This window comes from Heptranchias perlo, chromosome 28 (assembly GCF_035084215.1).
Source record: "Heptranchias perlo isolate sHepPer1 chromosome 28, sHepPer1.hap1, whole genome shotgun sequence".
Lineage (NCBI taxonomy): Eukaryota > Metazoa > Chordata > Chondrichthyes > Hexanchiformes > Hexanchidae > Heptranchias > Heptranchias perlo.
The window spans coordinates 30,797,866-30,819,640 of NC_090352.1; the positions used below are offsets into that span (position 1 = coordinate 30,797,866).

Below are 21,775 nucleotides of genomic sequence, written 5' to 3' on the forward strand. Positions count from 1 at the left end.
GGTCGTCAGCTGCACTGTCCTTGGTACAAGGAAGGTTATCATTAGGGACCCAAAGGAACTGATGGCATTTCTTAGATAATGTACAAAAAAAAGAATGAGTACACTGCCAAATGAGAGAATAATAAGCGCATCCTTAAACAGTCTATTTCCACTCGGTGCTAAACTGGCTGACGGAAGACCCTGGGTTCATTCAGGCTTTCGTCCTTCCAAGGATGAAATGAGTACCACATCTTGGAGTTAGATCACAGATCAGCCATGATCTTATCAAATGGTGGAACAGGCACAAGGGGCTGAATGGCCTAATCCTGTTCCTATCCTAGGACGAGAGAGAACGGGAGACTGCAGAGACTATGTGCAGTGCTTGCCTTACTGCTTTCACAAACTCCTGGCAGCGATCAGCACGGCCTCATTGGTACTGTTCGGTGGTAATGAGAAGTTTCTCTGTTTTGGCAATACAGAGCTCTTGGGAGACACCAAGGTCATGTGCCATTCAGCGGTAGGATTTGGGGGATACCAATGCTTTCCTGGACAGTGAGGTGCCAAGATCAATTATGCCGTTAGGAGGATGCATTGAGTGGAGGCCAGGATGCGTACCACTCACCCCCAAAGGAGGAAGGGAAACGGAAAGGGCATTGCCTTTTGAAATTCCAGGTGTCTGTATAGAAGGAATGGCAGTGTGGAGGAGGTATCAAGGCAACAGGCACTGTGGCACGAGTCAGTGTCTTCAGGAGTGGAGCTAGAAAGATGTGGGCAGAGGAAATGTAAATTTTGAAAACAATGAACAAATTTGCATTTATATAGTATCTTTCACATCCTCACACTGTGCCAAAGAACTTTACAAGAGATAAATGATCAGTTACGCTGTGGGTGATGTTCATTGACAGAAAACCGTTGGCCAGAACACCTCCGCTGCTCTTGGAACAGTGCCATCGGGTCTTTTACATCCACCTGTGCAGGCAGATGGGTCGCAGGTTAACGTCTCATTCAAAACACAGCACCTCTGACAATGCAGCACTGCATTGAAGTGTCAGCTCAGATTATGTGGTCAAGGGCTGGTATAGGTCTTGAATCCATGATCTTCCTACTCGTTTAAGAGTAGCACCACTGAGCCAAGGAAAACAATTAAGGCAAAATAGTTTTTTTTTAAATGACATGGTCCTGTTGTCAGACTAGGGTGATGTTTTTCCCAAAAAAAAATCCAGCGACGCCCACATCCCATGAATGAATAAAAAAAAATATTACGAAGGAGGTACGAATGGCGACTCATCCAACTTTTAGAAAAGGGCACATTCATTACCAAAGACCAAGATTCTTTCTCTAAGCAAGAACTCAAAAATGTCAGTAGTCTTTTGACTCCAATCCAAAAGACTCAAATGAAGTACCTGTGCCTACAGATTACAGTAACACTATTTTGTTAATAAGGCACAATCTTTGTTCTGCTCCTACCTAGGAGTCAAAATACTTCAAGGACTGTACCACTTCATGCAAAATGAGGGCAATAATGCATTTGGGCCTAAAACACTGTTGTAGTGCTGAATATAGATGCTCACCTGCAGTTTTATACAAGGTGAGTTCTATTAATTGTGGAAAAAAAAGTGAGGCACAGATTAGAAGTCTGACACTTCACTGAAAGAATGTAACTATTTAACTGGGGGAGGGGGGGGTTGTGGGCAATGAGGACACTGAGTAACAGACAAACATATCTTGCTTGTATAAGGTTACTTTGTTTTCCCAAAAAAAAATTTAGTTGGGTTGATTGTGATACAAGCAAAGTCACAAGGAGTAATTCACAGGAGAGTTATTCAGCACATGACAATTTGTTTCCTGGGTAACTAATGGGACATAGGAACAGGAGTAGGCCATTCAGCCCCTCAAGCCATGATCTAACTCCATATACCTGCCTTTGGCCCATATCCCTTAATACCTTTGGTTGCCAAAAAGCTATCTATCTCTGAGAGTTCCAAACTTCTACCACCCTGTGTGTGTAGAAATGTTTTCTAATCTTACTCCTGAAAAAGGTCTGGCTCTAATTTTTAGACTGTGCCCCCTACTCCTCGAATCCCCAACCAGCGGAAATAGTTTCTCTCTATCCACCCTATCCGTTCCCCTTAATATCTTATAAACTTCGATCAGATCACCCCTTAACCTTCTAAACTCGAGAATACCACCCCAATTTGTGTAATCTCTCCTTGTAACTTAACCCTTGAAGTCCGGGTATCATTCTAGTAAACCTACACTGCACTCCCTCCAAGGCCAATATGTCCTTCCGAAGGTGCGGTGCCCAGAACTGCTCACAATACTCCAGGTGCAGTATAACCAGGGTTTTGTATAGCTGCAGCATAACTTCTGCCCCCTTGTACTCTAGATATAAAAGCCAGCATTCCATTAGTCTTATTGATTATTTTCTGCACCTGTTCATGACACTTCAATGATCGATGTACCTGAACCCCTAAGTCCCTTTGGACATCCACTGTTTTTAAACTTTTTACCATTTAGAAAGTACCCTGTTCTATCCTTTTTTGGTCCAAAGTGGATGACCTCACATTTGCCTACATTGAATTCCATTTGCCACAGTTTTGCCCATTCAACTAATCTATCAATATCCCTTAGAAATTTTATGTTTTTATCAGTACAGAAGTAATTAATGTACAAGGATAGTGTCCTAAAACTTGTAATAGTCACATTGCCAGTGTTCGATTCACAGAAATTACATTTTTTAAAAAACCATCTTGCTCAGTTGAAGTCATGTTCTTGTGAAACAAAAATCAGTGTTTCATTTCAACTTAGTGCAGCATCACCTTGTGTTGATTATAATATTTACACTGGTTACAGAATTGCACAGGGGTGGGGGAAGAGAATTCCAGGATTGCAAGAGATTTCAGTGCAAACAATGTAATAGAATCAGAGCAAGGATTTTAATATAAGGCCATTGAAATATCCTCAAGAAAATGCTATGACAGTAAAGCAACAGCAGTAATTAAAGTCACTACTGGGCTGCATTAGTGCCCAGATATTTTGGGAGTAAGGAAACACCTCATGTATATAGCACACCAGTCTCAATCCCATATTGACAGGGCAGAATAGTACAAATGTCAATCAATTCATGAGCTAAGGCGAGCAGCAGGCCAGTGATTTCACTTAGTGCAGGATGGCCATTTGAAACATGGGTTAAGGGAATCAAAACAAGTGTAACCTCAAGGGCTATAAACCAGTGTTTTGTTTTTCTTTCAGCTTCTGTTCACTCCTCTCCCCCCAAACTTAGATTTGGACTACAAATACCAGGACAGGCCTGATCATACCACCTGCATGCTGATTGCAGAGGGCTGGAGGGCAGCAGGGAAAAGCCTGGGAACTACAGACCGGTGAGCCTGACATCTATAGTGGGTAAGTTGTTAGAGGGTATTCTGTGAGACAGGATCTACAGGCATTTGGAGAGGCAGGGACTGATTAGGAACAGTCAGCATGGTTTTGTGAGAGGAAAATCATCTCATGAATTTGATTGAGTTTTTTGAAGGGGTAACCAAAAAGATGGATGAGGGCTGTGCAGTAGACGTGGTCTACATGGACTTTAGCAAAGCCTTTGACAAGGTACCGCATGGTAGGTTGTTACATAAGGTTAAATCTCACGGGATCCAAGGTGAGGTAGCCAATTGGATACAAAATTGGATTGACGGCAGAAGACAGAGGGTGGTTGTAGAGGGTTGTTTTTCAAACTGGAGGCCTGTGACCAGCGGTGTGCCTCAGGGATCGGTGCTGGGTCCGCTGTTATTTATATTAATGATTTGGATGAGAATTTAGGAGGCATGGTTAGTAAGTTTGCAGATGACACCAAGATTGGTGGCATTGTGGACAGTGAAGAAGGTTATCTAGGATTGCAACTGGATCTTGATAAATTGGGCCAATAAATGTCAGATGGAGTTTAATTTAGATAAATGTGAGGTGATGCATTTTGGTAGATCGAATCGTGCCAGGACCTACTCCGTTAATGGTAGGGCGTTGAGGAGAGTTATAGAACAAAGAGATCTCGGAGTACAGGTTCATAGCTCCTTGAAAGTGGAGACACAGGGGGATAGGGTGGTGAAGAAGGCATTCGGCATGCTTGGTTTCATTGGTCAGAATATTGAATACAGGAGTTGGGATGTCTTGTTGAAGTTGTACAAGACATCAGTAAGGCCACACTTGGAATACTGTGTACAGTTCGGGTCACCCTATTATAGAAAGGATATTATTAAACTAGAAAGAGTGCAGAAAAGATTTACTAGGATGCTACCAGGACTTGATAGTTTGACTTATAGGGAGAGGTTGGATAGACTGAGACTTTTTTCCCTGGAGAGTAGGAGGTTTAGCGGTGATCTTATAGCAGTCTATAAAATAATGAGGGGCATAGATAAGGTAGATAGTCAAAATCTTTTCCCAAAGGTAGGGGAGTCTATAACGAGGGGGGCATAGATTTAAGGTGAGAGGGGAGAGATACAAAAGGGTCCAGAGGGGCAATTTTTTCATTCAAAGGGTGGTGAGTATCTGGAACGAGCTGCCAGAGGCAGTAGTAGAGGCGGGTACAATTTTGTCTTTTAAAAAGCATTTGGACAGTTACATGGGTATAGAGGGATATGAGCCAAGTGCAGGCAATTGGGACTAGCTTAGTGGTACAAACTGGGCGACATGGACATGTTGGGCCGAAGGGCCTGTTTCCATGTTGTAAACTTCTATGATTCTAATTAATACAGGACATATCCACTTTTCCAACCAGTTAGTTCATTGATTGCAATTTCCTGTTGCCTCTACACTTGTAAGGACCAAGCTACCAACACCTACCCAAAAACATTGACACTGGGTTCTTCCACCAATGTACCATGTAGAAGTGCTGGGCTGTGATCTGCCACATTTAGTGGAGTACGCAGATACTCCATTAACATTAGATTCCCAAAGCTTCAAATTCTGTGCCAGGTAGTCATCAGCAATCCATATAAATCCAAAAACTATTGGAGCACCTCAATTTTAATCAGTTCCCATTCTCCATTAGGAGATCAATCTTTAACTGGCAGCACTTATTGAAGTGCATGGCTGGTTTGAAACTGAGCAAGACCAGGTACAGCACATGGAATAAAAGGCAGCTGCTAACTAGGTTATTAATTCTATGTGGGAAGCGCTCTATCAGCTTCTCTTAGTTGATTTAAAATCCAAGTGCCAATTTTTTCCCCTCACCATGTCATCTCAATCTTCAGTGTGTAGAAGCTGATGTCCATTCTGTACCACCCATCAGCTCATGTGGCAAGGGCACTAATCACCAATGTGCCAGTATATAGCAAGTTGAAATACCACAGCTGCTTAGTGAACATTAAGGAATTTCCCTCCCCTTACTGCATTTTATGTTCCAGATGTGAATACCATCAAGTCTGGCTGGAGATATTTCGATAAAAAGACATCACTCCAGATCAGCAGTTCCAATATTAACAAAATGTTCATTAGAAATTGTATGAGGAGTTAGTGCACAAGGTGAAATACAGATGTTCATTTTTAAAGCCTGGTCCTATACATATTATCCATGTCTCTAAAATGGATGTAAGCCATTACACTAAAACCTCACTACCTTCCCCATGTTCCTTTAAATAGAAGGACTTCAGCAGAGCATTTGCTCAAAATCAAGTGTGGAACCAACAAAGTGAAATTTCTCCAGCAATTTAAATACCGGCAGGAAATCCAGTTTTGGAGATTTGTACCAACTGAGGAAACTGCACCCCCTAGTGTTTAAACTTTACCAATGGGCATGAGAAAAATTAAGTTTCAGTATGCCACAAGGAAAAGCTACCTCCCAATTTTGCCCAGCTGAAAGTCATGTAGTACATGACCTACTTTACCAAGTATGTAAAGATGCAAAACTTTCTAACAAAAAAGTTCAAATCATGCAAGACACAATTGCTTAGTCTTGGTTAAAATAGGCAGACAGACAGTCATGTTAATAGTTTTGATTCCCACTCCAGCAATATGCCAACTTTCAAAGATGTTGAATAACCAATTTCAGGGATTTAGCGCTACATTTCAAAAGGCAATGTACCCCTGTTGGCAAGTCATCATTGATTCACCTTTGAAGAGACCATTTGGTTATAAGCCAAAGTTTAAATTAAGAAATCTGCCCTTCCCATTTTGTATGGGACAAGAGAAAGATTCATTTACAAGAGCTTAATTTCATTTTCAGCAGTTATTGTAGCACCAGGGCTGCATAAATTCAAACTACTACAAAGTTACTTGATTTATAAACCTTTAATACTGTATTTTGGATCCCAAAACTTATGTTGAACAGAACTCAAGACTTGTGCTTGTACATTTGTTTACAGTTCCAGCATAGAACTAGTCCAGAGATCAAGGCCAATGCAAGGGTTGTCACAACTGCTGCAAGTAGGATGGCATCAACTATATTTTCTATAAACAGAGAGGTCAAGTTTAGTGAGATACTTATACCAATGGTTACATGCAATGAATCTATCCTCCCCATTCAACCTTAAAAATTCCCACTTTACCCTTAAAAAGTTCCAGGTAGTTTACCAATATAATTCACCCCTCCAATACCAAATTTTTAAAACAGGCCTCAAGGCTACATTAGATTCATAACCAGATGCCTCAAAATACAATCAATTCTCCTTCAAAATTGACAGATTCCCTAATGGGCTGATCAGTTCACTTCACAAATCTAGTAGTCAGTGACTAGATTCAGAGTAGCAACTCTGCAAAAGAGAACTGAAATGTTCTTGTAGCTCATGCTCTTCAATATGAAGCCAAATAGCCTGATAAAGGAACGGTCACTGACTGATGATCCTATAGTAAAGGCATTAAAACTAGTAGAGCACTGCAAATTTACACCATAATCCAGTATGGTTAGTTTGTCTTATCCAAGTTCAAGATAAGGTCCATTGACTACAGCTGAGGCAGATGCAGCACAGCAGATTACCAAGCTTTGCCTTCAACCTGGGCTCTTGCCTATGATGTTCTTTTGGTACCCATGTGCCTATTGTCCAAAGGGTTGAGTGCAATTTAACCCTGTTTATAAATGAAGGGCAATTGTTAATTGTACTAGTGCCAAAAATTAGTTTGTACCTTTTGCAATGATCTACAGCAGGAGTGAATGTTCAATTTATTCCACATTTGTTAGTGAACTTCAACAATTTGGGCACTGCAGTGACTGTGCACAAAGCCCATTGGCACACAAGACATCCAATAAAGGTGGAGCAAGGGAAAGGAGCTGCAGGAAAGTACTTCCCAGAGGCAGGAAATGCTGCGGTGGAAAATAGCAACTTCCCCAGATAAGCCAATTAAATGGTTAGGGTCTTTTACAAAATGCACAGGACTAGACTAGTATTCCATTTGAAATGGATATCAATTTTGCAAGTTCATACAAAGTGCCCTTTAAAAAAGTTCATTACCTGCCAGTTCAGTCTTCACATTACAATTACTCTGGATTAAGATGCCAACATATTGTTAGGAATAAGCATGCAATACATTTCATACCATTTGCCTGGGTGGACTCTGCAACACTATTTTCCTCAGCAAGAGTGAAAATTATGGGGCTCTTCAGTGTTACCAGTCCTTGCTGTAGGGACTCAGTTGAAGTGTCAAAGTCTGAACTTCTGGCTATTCCTGGTAAAGGAGAAAGTGTTAATGATTTTATCCATCTTGGGCAATCTACAAGCACTAAAGTTCCACTTCAATTTCAAAACAGGCTGAAATTTTGAAGGAAATAGTTTGAAAAATTTCAAGCAGATGGTTTTCTAGAGCAACTAGCAAGACTCTCAGCACCCTGCTATTGTATTTTAACCATGCAACACTGTTCAAAGATTCCTGCATACAGCACAACGCAGTTTCATGGAGCTCAAATTGCATCTTGGTCAGAGTCAGGACAGCTAATGAGATTGTACTAAAATCTGATTCTCAAATAATGTAGATGTGAAACTAGTTGAAGTGGAAGAGTTGAAGCCAAGATTAGTCAGCCTTCAAATACTGTGAAAGTCTCAGGTGCTTCTTACTTTTGCCAGTGTCACAAGTTGTGGCACACTTCTCCATTTCAGACAGAAGGCACACAGTTGCACTACAATGGAAGTAGACCTACAGGAGAGAGCACAGTTATTCTTAAAATCTTCCTTACTGAGTTGGTGCTTAATACAATTATATTTAAAAACCTAACCTCGCCATTCAAAATTGCTTGAACTTCCCGGCCCCAAAATGCAAAGGTCTTCACTTCAAACCGTTTGTGATGCATTGGAAACGGCAAGCTGGAAGTTGCCTCGACCGCATGTAACTGGGTCAAGTAATTATCACCATAATATGGGCACCTGGAGGACAAAACAGACTTGGTTGTGATGGTGTTCTTGATTCTCAAGGTGAAATAGAAAATGTCAAATAGAGAATGCTTACTTGCCATCCAGTTCAGCTCCTGTGAAAATCATTGTTACTACTTTAGGATTGCTTAAAACTCCATAACTAGTTATACTATGGTGAAACCAGAATGTTGGGGGAAAAATAAAAGACTCCTTTAACACCCAACCTAGTTCACAACCAATGAAGTGTAGTCTCTGGTTGTTTCCCCTATTAATCAATTCACAGCACCCTGAAAAGCAGTAAAGGACACCATCCTTCACTAAGTGGTGTTGCTGGAGGGATAATGTTTGCCAGGACACCAGAACTCTTGCTCTTTGAAAGGTACCAGGAAATCTTCCACATCCACCCAAGAGGATGGATGGGCCTCAGTTTATTATTTCAGCAGAAAGACCACCAAGTGCAGCATTTTCGTTCTGCACTGAAGGATCAGCCTCGATCACATGCTTATGTTTTGGTTGAGTGGTCGTGCTCTTGCCTCGAGGTTCAAGCTCCACTCCCAATACTAAACTGGTGTTGGAGAAAGGAAACTGGATCTTAGCCAATTACAGACTCAGCTTCAAGTTAATAAAATTTGTCTTGCATGACTATAGCAGCCCTTGGAGGAAAGTGGCAATTAAGGCCAAGAAAATCAAACTAAGTTTCAATGCAGCAGTCACTTTCAAGCCATGAACCCAGATACAAAAGCAAGCACTGCATTATCTATTGGGAAGTAAACTCTGCCCTGGCCATAATCCCAAGGTGAAGGAGTTTCTATGTTGCTAGTCTCAGACTGCGAGACAAAGCTCACTGAGCAAATGTTTTGTTCCTCTTTCCTGCCCCAACACAAGGATTCACACAGGACATTTGCTTTCTATCTTGTGATGGTTACTCAGCCAATAAGAAAAATGAATCACCCATGTAGCCAAAGAATGGGGGTAATTTCAAGATCACAAAAGGAACCACAGTTGATCATATAGACTAGTTGACTGGGATAATGATTTACTGGAATTAACATGCACTTCTGTTCACATATTGGGTTGTCATAAACTGGACAAGTTCAACTAACTTTAGTACACCTGTTTGAGTGCTTTTGTATCATGCAAGAATTTAAACAGCCACGGTCAAATCTAGTCTAAGGAACTTCCCATCTCATGTTAACTCAAACAGCATATTTTGCTCAAGCCCTCAAGGATGGAGGCATTTTAAGAGAAAAGGGAAATTGGAAGTATACTTGCCCATTCACAAGAATGCTCCATTGTTTGCCATGATGAGGGTCAGATGTTTGGGTTGCCCAACAGTCATTCAGGACCAGTGCAATATTAGCATCCACTCTGTGGAGAAGATGTACTTCTACATACACTGGCTCCCTCAGAAATTTCACTATCGGGTAGTCTTCATCAGCAAACCAAGTACTGTATGACTCCTCTGTGGAAATAAACTAGATCAGCAACAAAGTGTACAGGCCTAGTATTCTTCAGACTAAGTTAAGCCTTCATTACCTTTTGCAATCCTCATTTCCATTTTGAGGACACCATCCTTCACTACAAAAGGCAGGGGCGAAGGAGTGTTCACCACCAGCATCAAAGGAATGTTCCTACTGCCAGTTAAGTGGCATATCACATGCAGCCTATGAGAGCAACAACATTAAAGCATAACGGTTAAAGAATCATACAGAATATTTCAATAATGCCACAGTGCAAAACTACCAAAACTGGATGAGCTGAAAGGAAGTGCCAATCAACTAGGTGCATCAGGCCTCCCAAGCTTTTAATTCTAGTTATGAAACCTGACAAGAATAAAGGTTGATATTTTGGGGCAGGGGTATGGACGAGAAGGAGAACAGCAAAAAAGGGTCGCTCTTCAATAGGGCCAGGTTTAACCCCCTTCCCATTTCATTATTGTCTCCATTACCACACAAGAAATGGACAAGCTCTTTGAGCACCCAATTAAGGAAGGGCTTATGACTACTTTAGCAATGTGACAAAGTACATCAGTTAGAACTTTAATATGCAGAAGTGGTCAGTCTCTGGGGTTGGGGGGGGGGGGGGGGGGGGAGAAGATACATTTGTTGGCTGACATGACCCTTGGGGTTAAGAACTTGTGGCACTAGCCTGATGGAATAGTTGCCATTATTGCATTGTAGTCCCATGTTCAAGTAATTAACACATGGTGTTAGGGAGCAGGACCAGGTCGTGAAAGTATGGCTTCTGATGCCAAGTAGGCAGCCAGTCTTTGAGCTTCCTTCTGGGGGGGGGGGGGGGGGGGTGGGGTCCTAAAGTTTAAGGCTTGGAGTTTACCATAGGTTCTTTCTCTTTGTATTTTTGCCTCTTTAGTTGCATTACTGTCAATGGTGTACAAAGCCATGCCATCTTATGTATAGTAATCACATGATGGGTCTGGTCTCCAACCCTTCAGATAAGCTCCCATGACCTCACCAACTGCCACAGTGCAATTTTTAAATCTTTTCCAATTGGAACCCAAGTACAAGTTAGAAAGCTTGGTTTTGGTCTATTGAAATAGTTGCCACTATTACCCAGTTCAGTATTCACAAGCTTACCTGAAAGTACTGTCTCTGGTTATAGAGCCACGAGGTCCATTTCGGATTCTCCTTTTTGCCATGATATCGACTGTGTAAGTGATGTTTTGTCCATCAATCTATATAAAAAAGGGTTTTGATGAGACACTTGCTCTTCTCCTTCCCCCACCACCAAGCAAAACCACTTACCATTTGCATGGACCCGCATGAATTCAAAGGAAAGCTGAAGACAATAAATTCAGATGTCCTGGCAACAGGGATGCATTCAGAACTTGCATTATTCACCAAGTAAACAGAGCCAAGATTCAGTGGGGGCACTGTTGCAACCCTGGGGACTACAATGGTAAATAGCCCATTGTTTGTGCAGTCAATATAAGCTGGGGGAAAAGTCATATGCAATTAGCAAAGTGTTCCATGTAACAAAGGTTTTTTTTTTTAAATGAAAAAATGCAACAGCACTGAAGGAAACAGTATCAGACTAGATCAGTGGAACATTAAACCTTCAAATTTACACTAAATTCAGTATAAAATTTCAACAGGCCTCAAGCTTTCTGCATGCACTTCAGCCCCAGTTAAAGTGATACCATAGACCCATGCCAACAGAACTTGTTCACCTCAAGTGACATTGAGGTTAAACATCAGCCATGATCTTACTGAATGGCAGATCAGGCTTGAGAGGCCACATGGCCCACTTCTACTTATGTTCAGTGGCAAATTCTGAACAAGGCCTGCATGTGCACTAGACTAAGGGCTGAAGTCTGAACCTGAGAAATTAGCAAAGCTCCCATTCATAGTCACTTTCTGGAGAACTAAATAAAACCCAACCTGTTTTTCCATAAAAGCAAGGGGTCTGCACATTGACTGGATCATAGCAGCATCCTTTAGCACCACATGCCAGCTCACCAAGTGTAGCATTTCCACAGTCTACATGGTCCTTGGCATCAATATCACAAATCATATCTACAAGGAGGTAAAAGGTTACAATGAATACCAAGTGGTGAATTGCAGTTTAAAAAATTAAGTCAACACAAAACACTAGTGTTTATTCCAATTACTCTTGCTTCAGACATACTTTAGAAATCTACTGCCCATTAAAAATGTGAGGTTAATTCAAAGGTCTAATTCTAGGTCAATGATTCCTATTCAATTTTGCGACATTGATCATTATGTAGCTGCCAGCTCTGGATCAACTTTGGAATCTCCCATCTGGCACAAAGTTATGAAGTGTGGACAAACACCATAGGTAATTTACCTCTACTTCAGTGATAAAATCATGTGAAACACAAGTTAGGATGGATATCTGGATTACCCAAACTGAATGTGAAATCAAATGCAAACACTCGTTCTACTTTAATTTCCACTTACGACACTGGACAAACATCTTCGAGAATTTGCTTATCCACCTGTACTTCGAGACGACAAGCCTCAAGGTCTGTCAGACTATGGCCTGCATGGGAGAAATCACTCACTACACCAGGAAGTCCCAGGGTGCTTTATTTTTAAAAGCATGGGAGAAAGACTTTTTGCCACAATCCAACTCTTCCCAGGAGAGATTAAAGAGTTATATTATCTGGATCACTAAAGACTGCATTTCAAATCTAATCCTGCCCTATCAACTTTTACCAAGACAAGTTGACCAGCAGCTTTACACTCCAAGCCTCATGAAGGCCAACCTCACTGGCAAACTGACTTCAGGTGTACACAGGCATACTATACCTCCATTAATCTTCACATCCACTGGGGTGGCTCCTGGTGTCGCATTAACTGGCTTCACGTCCACTGGGGTGGCTCCTGGTGTCGCATTCACTGGCTTCACAAATGGAGTGACTCCTGGTGTCGCATTAACTGGCTTCACATCCACTGGGGTGGCTCGCGGTGTCACATTCACTGGCTTCACGTCCACTGGGGTGGCTCCTGGTGTCGCATTCACTGGCTTCACAAATGGAGTGGCTCCTGGTGTCGCATTCACTGGCTTCGCTCCTGGTGTCGCATTAACTGGCTTCGCGTCCACTGGGGTGGCTCGCGGTGTCGCATTCACTGGCTTCACATCCACTGGGGTGACTCCTGGTGTCGCATTAACTGGCTTCACATCCACTGGGGTGACTCCTGGTGTCGCATTAACTGGCTTCACATCCACTGGGGTGGCTCCTGGTGTCGCATTAACTGGCTTCACAAATGGAGTGACTCCTTGTGTCGCATTAACTGGCTTCACAAATGGAGTGACTCCTTGTGTCGCATTAACTGGCTTCACAGCCACTGGGGTGGCTCCTGGTGTCGCATTAACTGGCTTCACAAATGGAGTGACTCCTTGTGTCGCATCAACTGGCTTCACAAATGAGGTGACTCCTGGTGTCGCATCAACTGGCTTCACAAATGGAGTGACTCCTGGTGTCGCATCAACTGGCTTCACAAATGGAGTGACTCCTGGTGTCGCATCAACTGGCTTCACAAATGGAGTGACTCCTGGTGTCGCATCAACTGGCTTCACAAATGGAGTGACTCCTGGTGTCGCATCAACTGGCTTCACAAATGGAGTGACTCCTGGTGTCGCATCAACTGGCTTCACAAATGGAGTGACTCCTGGTGTCGCATCAACTGGCTTCACATCCACTGGGGTGGCTCCTGGTGTCGCATCAACTGGCTTCACAGCCACTGGGGTGGCTCCTGGTGTCGCATTAACTGGCTTCACAGCCACTGGGGTGGCTCCTGGTGTCGCATTAACTGGCTTCACAGCCACTGGGGTGGCTCCTGGTGTCGCATTAACTGGCTTCACAAATGGAGTGACTCCTTGTGTCGCATTAACTGGCTTCACAAATGGAGTGACTCCTTGTGTCGCATTAACTGGCTTCACAGCCACTGGGGTGGCTCCTGGTGTCGCATTAACTGGCTTCACAAATGGAGTGACTCCTTGTGTCGCATTAACTGGCTTCACAAATGGAGTGACTCCTGGTGTCGCATCAACTGGCTTCACAAATGGAGTGACTCCTGGTGTCGCATCAACTGGCTTCACATCCACTGGGGTGGCTCCTGGTGTCGCATCAACTGGCTTCACAGCCACTGGGGTGGCTCCTGGTGTCGCATCAACTGGCTTCACAGCCACTGGGGTGGCTCCTGGTGTCGCATTAACTGGCTTCACAGCCACTGGGGTGGCTCCTGGTGTCGCATTAACTGGCTTCACAAATGGAGTGACTCCTGGTGTCGCATCAACTGGCTTCACAAATGGAGTGACTCCTGGTGTCGCATCAACTGGCTTCACAAATGGAGTGACTCCTGGTGTCGCATTAACTGGCTTCACATCCACTGGGGTGGATCCTACTGTTGTCCAGGTTGGAACTGTAGTTTAAACAGACGGTTACAAAGGAGCAAGAGTAGAGACTGTGCTTATGAAGCAGCAAATACCATAAACATTTCCACATAATCTTGGTCTGTGCTTCCCCCCCCCCCCCCCCCCCCCAATGATTGCATTCCTGAACAAGTTGGAATTATGAGCCAAACTGTGCAATATTTTAACATTGCAGCACTGCAAGGCCTCTATTTTTGGGAGGGTTTCTTGGCAGCGCAAAGGAGTGGCAGCATTGAAACGGATCAAGACTGCCCAATGCACTTCATATTTAGTGGGTTAATTTTATTGTCACCATGTGCAACTTGGAATGCCAATTTGAATGCAGTAAGTTCAAACTGCAGAGTGACCAAATGTTTGATGACTGTTGGCCAGAGCATCTGATGAACTGGACGCCCTTCAGGCCACAGGGTCTCAACCCCTCATTTAATGTCACCTGACAGTGCAGCGCTATTGGTGCTGACAGTCAGCACATATTACATGTTGGAGGCCATAGTGGTGGGGTGAAAAAAAGCAGCAAATCTGATTTATAGGAGTCCACATTAAGCTGGGCTAAGAAAGGATTGAAGATTGTTTGAAATGTCAGCACAAAGACTTCCCACTGCAGGGCAGCAGACAAGTCATCATGCATTGGAGATAAACACTTTTTGCAACAAAAGGTGACCAAGACTTACCGATCACTGAAGGAACCAATGGAGGCAGCAACGATGGCAGGGTACAGTTTACAGGAATGCGCTCTATAACTATTATCCTTCTGGATGCATCGATTCCATCAATCCTCAACTCCATGCTTACTGTTTTATTCTAGAGGCGGGGGGGGGGGGGGGGGGGGGAGAAACAGCATTAACATCCAATAAATTGATAGAAAGCAATCTTAATACAAACAGTCCTGCAAAGTGATCAACTACTAATCAAGCAGAAGCATATTTCTATCCAGCACCAATCCATGCAGGGTCATAGTCAAATGACTATTAGAAATATTGACTAAAACAGATGCACTTACCATTAAATGAACATAGCATCCATTGTATGGAGTACTGAAAAGCAGTGACCCATCTGCCTGTGGAATGGTTCTATATTTACAACTGCTGGGCAATGAACGGAAGTCTCTTGGTATACCATAGTCATCTGTTTAACCAGAAACATGCTCATTAAGCAAACATCTGAATACAATTGTAAGTTCAGAAGCAAGTGCTTCAGTCAAGACATGTTCATCTCAATTTAGATATTAACAGCACAGAATTAGCTATCTCATAGAAATAGCTACAAGAGCAAGATAAATCAGCCCATTTCCCAACTTGGATTGTGAGCTCACATCACTTATGAACCAATTATACATGGAACTGCCTGGGAGAGTGTACTTCACCATTATCCATTTATCCTTGTGCCATAAATAGTTCAGACTGCCCACTGACTTCAGTCAATAGAAACAATATTTCAAGCTAAAGACTTATTGCAGAACAGGCTTATACAAAAAGCAATACTGCCCTTAAAGGAAGCACAATCAAAATTGAATTAAAGTCCAAATTCAACAGAACAAAAAAAAGGGAACTTATAAACTAAAAATCAGTGTGTATCAGACACTTCACTGCAGTGCTTACTGGTTACAGAAGGGCTCAAGCATACCAGGGGACCACCACATGCTCCCTCTCCAGGGCCATCAGAGAAAGGACAAAAACATGACAGGCAGAGAAACCCCTCTTCTAACTAGGCTTATGCTGGACCAGTGAGTCCTTATTGATCTTGGATAGATGGACATAGTTACTCTCGTGACACTTCAGCCAAGGGAACTATAGACATGAAATGTCACTTAGCCTATTCTATCCTTGCACAAGTTGACTGGCATGTCTCTATACCAGCAACCACATTTCAAAAGCAATCTATTCACAAGTGCTTTGGCACATCCTGACAACACAATAAAGCACTGTATAAAAAGTGAGTTTGTCCTTCAAAGAAGCTCTACAGAGAGAATGGTCAGATTAAAGAACAGACAAGAAATGCTCACACCCACATCACTCCAGAATTACCAATGCTAATTATAGCTGGTTTCAGCACCACAGCTAATTACCATTTCCAATGGCTGACATTCTGTGACACCTAATGAGGTCCTTCAAAAGATCCAGATTGGTTAGCGATACCTCAAGAGCTTCGGAGACATGGAATCTCCTAGCCAGAAGACTTTTTTGGATGTTGTGAAAAAAAAAGGTGATATATCAATCCAAGTTATTTTCCTTCCTACGGGCTAACAATTCATAACCAGAAAAAAATCCACAGGAAGAAGGTGAACAATTATGATCAACAAGGTAGATTGAGGCTTTTGAACAGTGGGAAAGCAGGAGTGTGGGGCCAAAACAGTTAAAGGCTTTGCCAGCAGAGGGAGGAAGAATTGCTGGAACGAGAAATACCACTGGCAGGTACGATTACTATAGGAACCGCCTTTGGAAAGATTCTGGAAGTAGAGACTGTTTACAAGAGCTTCCATGTTAATTTACCACCAGGGAAAGGAGTGGACACGACTTTTTCCTCTGAGTAATCATCGTCAGATAAAAGCTTTCCTGATTCAGATTTAACATCCTCGTTCAAAGGGATGGAAACGAGCGGAGTTGAAGGGAAAGAGGATTGAAGTTGAGCACTAGGAGCAAAAGGGACCTCCAGCAGAATTAGATACAATGAGAAATAATAAGGGAAGTTTAAAGCATCGACGGTTCATAACTTACCCACGACTGAAAGCCGAATGGACATCCCCTGAAACGAGTCATTACGAATTCGCACCATGACGCCCAACGGCGTGCAAGCAATCTCCTCGGGATAGTCGAAATATTGGACCGATACATGTCTCCGAAATCGGGGGGATGAGGGTGAGTCCAGCGCCCTAACCCTGAAACAGCTGCCCCAGAGAAACAAAAAGATCACCGAGAGCTCCATCTCGAAGTGCTGCTTTCCTCACAGTGAGCGCCTGAGTGCTTTTCAAGAAAAATTCTCTGCCCTGTGAACCATGTTACAATTGCAAATTAAACCTCCCTGCATTCGATTGGGTGCGGTTAACTAGCGAGCCAAATAAAAATACACTTAATGCCATTTGTTTGCAATGGATCATTAACTAATCCGCAGGGAAATGCTTATGCTTATTTGATGCTCCCCGGTTTTCCTGTTAAACTGATTCCCAATATATTGTGATGATTTATCCACAAACAGCCTGAGTCAATGGAAGTGATTGACTGATGGGCAGGGCGTTATAGCAATGATTGACAAGTAGGTCCTTGCACTTCATCTTTTTGCACCTTGCGGTTGGAATTTGGATTGAAAACCATCCGAGCTGATAGGATCAGGGCCTCTTCTTTCAGACAATCAATGCAAGTTTGTTTTTTTGACATTGACATCTGTGTTGAAATTTTATCTAAATCATAATCCTTTCATCCATATGTTCTATATGTATCACTAATACATTTGGGCAGGAGGTTTTCATTGAATCATATGTTATTATAACATCTGGAAATTATTGACCTGAAACAAAATTCAATATCCCGCTTCTAATAAAACAATAACGAATGATCCTGCAGATTCTGTACTGAAATAAGATGCCTCCAGCAGATTAATTGCCTCCTGCTTTAATCAGCTCAAGCCCTTATTCCAGTATTCGATCCCGAGGATTGCTATTTTATGACTATTTTTGGCAGATGTGAAAATGAAGACCATCAGAGGTTTTTTTTCTGCTCAGAGAGCTCCGCTCTGACCTCCACTCACTTGAATACTTGGATATTGTTTTGGTCACAGCTCCAGTCCAACAGACACTTCCACAATTATTTCAAGAACACGGGGCTTGAAATGACACAATCAGATCTTTTTTCTATTTTTTTTTCGTTAGTTCAATCTGCTTGTTCAATGACTGTGATTAATGATGCTTGTTTTTTTTTGTGTTTTTAGGCCCCCCTTTTATAAGAAGGGGGGCCTAGGGTGTGTTTATGTGCAACCAAAGAAAACTAAAACCAAGTGTCAAATTAAAATGTTATTATCCTTGTCCAGGATGCACTCCAGCCCCTGCGGTGCCCACCGGTCGCGGAAAGCCTCAAGCCTTCCGGTAGACACCGCGTGCTCCATCTCCAGGGCCACCAGGGCGCGGAGAATTCCACGGAAGAGAGACAGACGGTCTGAGCGACCGCCCCCACGGGCCACGACCAACCTGGGCCTGTAGATGGCCAACTTAGCCAGGCCCAGGAGCAGACCCACGAGGAGGTTCGCCGACTTGCCCCACCCCTTTCTGCACCGGGTGACCAAAGATAAGGAACAATATTGTGTATGTAAAAGAGGGAAAAGGGCATCTTGTTAGAATCATAGCCCTGTTGAACCCAGCTTGGTGATATGCTAACAGCTCATGGTATGAAGCAGAGGCTGTGGAGATGGGAAGAACGGATTGATTTGTTTTGTGAAATGTCACATTTCAATTTTCGGTCAGAAGATTGCAAGTAAAGATGGACTAGTATGTTCCTTGGTTTGTTTTTTTAACAAGATCCTAAGGTAGATACAGTCGAAGAGAGTCATTCAGTCCACTCGACTTCAACCATCCACAACACACATCTAAGTGTTTCTTAATGATTCCACTACCCTACCCCGGGGTCTCGTAGATAGCCCTTGAATTCCTTAGCGTTTCTGCTGTATTTCAAATAACATTAATGTGTTTCCTTATTTCTATATTTATTATATAGGGGAAGGTGTATGAACACATCCCAGTCATTACATTCAGCTGATGAACGCTTGGCTTACAGTGAGAGACAATGACAAGATAAATAAAGGCTGTGTAATCGGCACTAGTAAGGTGCAATAAATTTACTAGTGAGGGTGACTAGGTAACTCATGGGTGAAGGGATTGAGGAGGAGTTACAGCCAGTCCAACGAGTGGAGATATTTATCATGTTTCATTGCTGCCCATGGCCTGCTCTATTCATAATATGTTTATATCCACTCTGTGCCAATGATCCACAAACAACAAATGAAATGAATAATGATTATAGACAGGATAAATCTAATTGATCTCTTCTGAGCCAGTTAAAAAATGTTTTTAACGACAGAAAATTAAATTTTTGTAATTTTGTCATTTTTGTTTTGGCACAAGAAAATCAGCTAAGTTATTTTTGTTTAATCAAATTCTATTATAAAACACAAGAAATCTTAAAATAAAGTAATACTGTAGAGAATAAAGTATATTAGTGCTTGTGGGGTTTTTTTTCAGTGTTTACCCAGTCGTTGTCTCTTTGCTTTCTTTAGGTCGTCAGCTGCTTTGTCCTTGGTACAAGGAAGGTTATCATTAGGAACCCAAAGGAACTGATGGCATTTCTCAGATAATGTACAAAAAAAAGAATGAGTACACTGCCAAGTGAGAGAATAATAAGTGTATCCTTAACCAGTCTATTTCCACTCGGTGCTAAACTGGCTGACGGAAGACCCTGGATTCATTCAGGCTTTTGTCCTTCCAAGGATGGATTGAGTACCACATCTTAGGACGAGAGAGAACGGGAGATTGCAGAGACTATGTGCAGTGCTTGCCTTACTGCTTTCACAAACCCCTGGCAGTGATCAGCACGGCCTCATTGGTACTGTTCGGTGGTAATGAGAAGTTTCTCTGTTTTGGCAATACAGAGCTCTTGGGGGAAGCACCAAAGTCCTGTGCCATTGAGCGGTAGGATTTGGGGGATACCAATGCTTTCCTGGACAGTGAGGTGCCAAAATCAATTATGCCATTAGGAGGATGCTTTGAGTGGAGGCCAGGATGCAGACCACTCACCCCCAAAGGAGGAAGGGAGACGGAAAGGGCATTGCCTTTTGAAATTCCAGGTGTCTGTATAGAAGGAATGGCAGTGTGGAGGAGGTATCAAGGCAACAGGCACTGTGGCACGAGTCAGTGTCTTCAGGAGTGGAGCTCGAAAGATGTGGGCAGAGGAAATGTAAATTTTGAAAACAATGAATAAATTTGCATTTATATAGTATCTTTCACATCCTCACACTGTGCCAAGGAACTTTACAAGCGATAAATGATCAGTTAATCTGTGAGTGATGTTCATTGACAGAAAACGGTTGGCCAGAACACCTCCGCTGCTCTTGGAACAGTGCCATCGGGTCTTTTACATCCATCTGTGCAGGCAAATGGGTCGCAGGTTAACGTCTCATTCAAAAGACAGCACCTCTGACAATGCAGCACTGCATTGAAGTGTCAACTTAGAATATGTGGTCAAGGGCTGGTATAGGTCTTGAATCCATGATCTTCCTCCTTGTTTAAGAGTAGCACAACTGAGCCAAGGAAAACAATTAAGGCAAAATAGTTTTTTACAAAAACTTAATGGTCCTTTTGTCAGACTATGGTGATGTGCCTGCAAAAAAAAAAAAATTCTTTGAATGAAGCTTGCTGAGCAATTGCTATGAGTGGCTTGTCAGAAAGATCACAGTGTCTCACTTTAAAAATATTAAACAAAATGCAAAAATGAGAGAATCCCACAGAAGGATATTTTGCTTGAATCCTAATCTTGCAGCTATGTGGCCAAAGTGAATACCCTTTCCAGCAGCCTAGTTACAGAATAAAATGATTCAGTACATTAGGCAGGCAGCAGAGCAGTGATGCCCTGTCCGCTTTAGGGAAATCCAGGGAGTGTGAGTGGTGCTGGATATATAACATTATATAGAGGGAGGCACGAATGGAGACTCATCCAACTTTTAGTAAAGGGCACATCCATTACCAAAGACCAAGATTCTGTCTCTAAGCAAGAACTCAAAAAGGTCAGTACTCTTGACTCCAATCCAAAAGACTCAAATGATGTAGCTGTGCCGACAGATTACAGTAACACTACTTTGATAATAAGGCACAATCTTTGTTCTACTCCTACCTAGGAGTCAAACTACTTCGAGGACTGTACCACTTCATCCAAAATGAGGACAACACTGCATTTGGGCCCAAAACACTGTAGTGCTGAATATAGATACTCACCTGCAGTTTTACACAAGGCGAGTTCTTTTCGTTGTAAAAAAGGCAGATTAGAAGTCTGACACTTCACTGGAAGAACTAACTATTTAACTGGGGGAGGGGGGGGTTGTGGGCAATGTGGGTACAGTAACAGACAAACATATTTTGCTTGTATAAGATTACTTTGATATCCCAAAAAAAAATTCGGTTGGGTTGATTTACTCCTTGTGACAAGCAAAGACATTCAGCACATGACCATTTGTTTCCTGGGTAACGAATGGGACAGTATCCTTGTACATTAGTTTGTTACTTCTGTATTGTCCTAAAAATTGCAAATGTAATTGTTAGATTCACAAAAATTACTTTCTTTTTTAAAGACCATCTTGCTCAGTTGAGGTCATGTTATTGTGAAACAAAAATCAGTGTTTCATTTCAACTTAGTGCAGCATCACCTTGTGTTGATTATAATATTTACACTGGTTGCAGAATTGCACAGGGGTGGGGAAAGAGAATGCCAGGATTGCTAGAGATTTCAGTGCAAACAAACAATGTAATGTATTAAAATCCTTGCTCTTATTCTAAGGCCATTGAAATAGCCTCA

At 42.4% G+C, this 21,775-nt stretch overlaps 1 protein-coding gene and 2 long non-coding RNA genes across 4 annotated transcripts; 1 reads left to right on the plus strand and 2 right to left on the minus strand.

Moving 5' to 3' along the window:
- Positions 1-129: 129 nt before the first annotated feature.
- LOC137299285 (uncharacterized) lies at positions 130-21,246 on the plus strand. The gene is made up of 3 exons (XR_010957869.1): positions 130-1,567; positions 3,232-3,384; positions 19,488-21,246. It is a non-coding gene; the product is annotated as an uncharacterized lncRNA (long non-coding RNA).
- LOC137299283 (zona pellucida sperm-binding protein 4-like) lies at positions 6,243-13,017 on the minus strand. Of its 2 annotated transcripts, none has more exons than XM_067967945.1 (9): positions 12,602-13,017; positions 11,711-11,845; positions 10,907-11,004; positions 9,849-9,976; positions 9,585-9,774; positions 8,177-8,324; positions 8,019-8,097; positions 7,504-7,632; positions 6,243-6,420 (listed from the first exon to the last, which is right to left on the minus strand). In XM_067967945.1, exons 2-9 carry the CDS (start codon positions 11,798-11,800, stop codon positions 6,305-6,307), a joined length of 978 nt encoding a protein of 325 aa, XP_067824046.1. In that variant the 5' UTR covers positions 11,801-11,845; positions 12,602-13,017; the 3' UTR covers positions 6,243-6,304. The 2 variants fall into 2 exon arrangements, with proteins under 2 accessions (XP_067824046.1, XP_067824047.1); XM_067967946.1 differs by lacking the exon at positions 12,602-13,017 and adding an exon at positions 11,075-11,262 and having other exon boundaries at positions 11,711-11,844.
- On the minus strand, positions 14,170-17,169 carry LOC137299284 (uncharacterized). Its single transcript, XR_010957868.1, has 4 exons — positions 16,943-17,169; positions 15,229-15,353; positions 14,900-15,029; positions 14,170-14,218 (listed from the first exon to the last, which is right to left on the minus strand). It is a non-coding gene; the product is annotated as an uncharacterized lncRNA (long non-coding RNA).
- Positions 21,247-21,775: the final 529 nt, after the last annotated feature.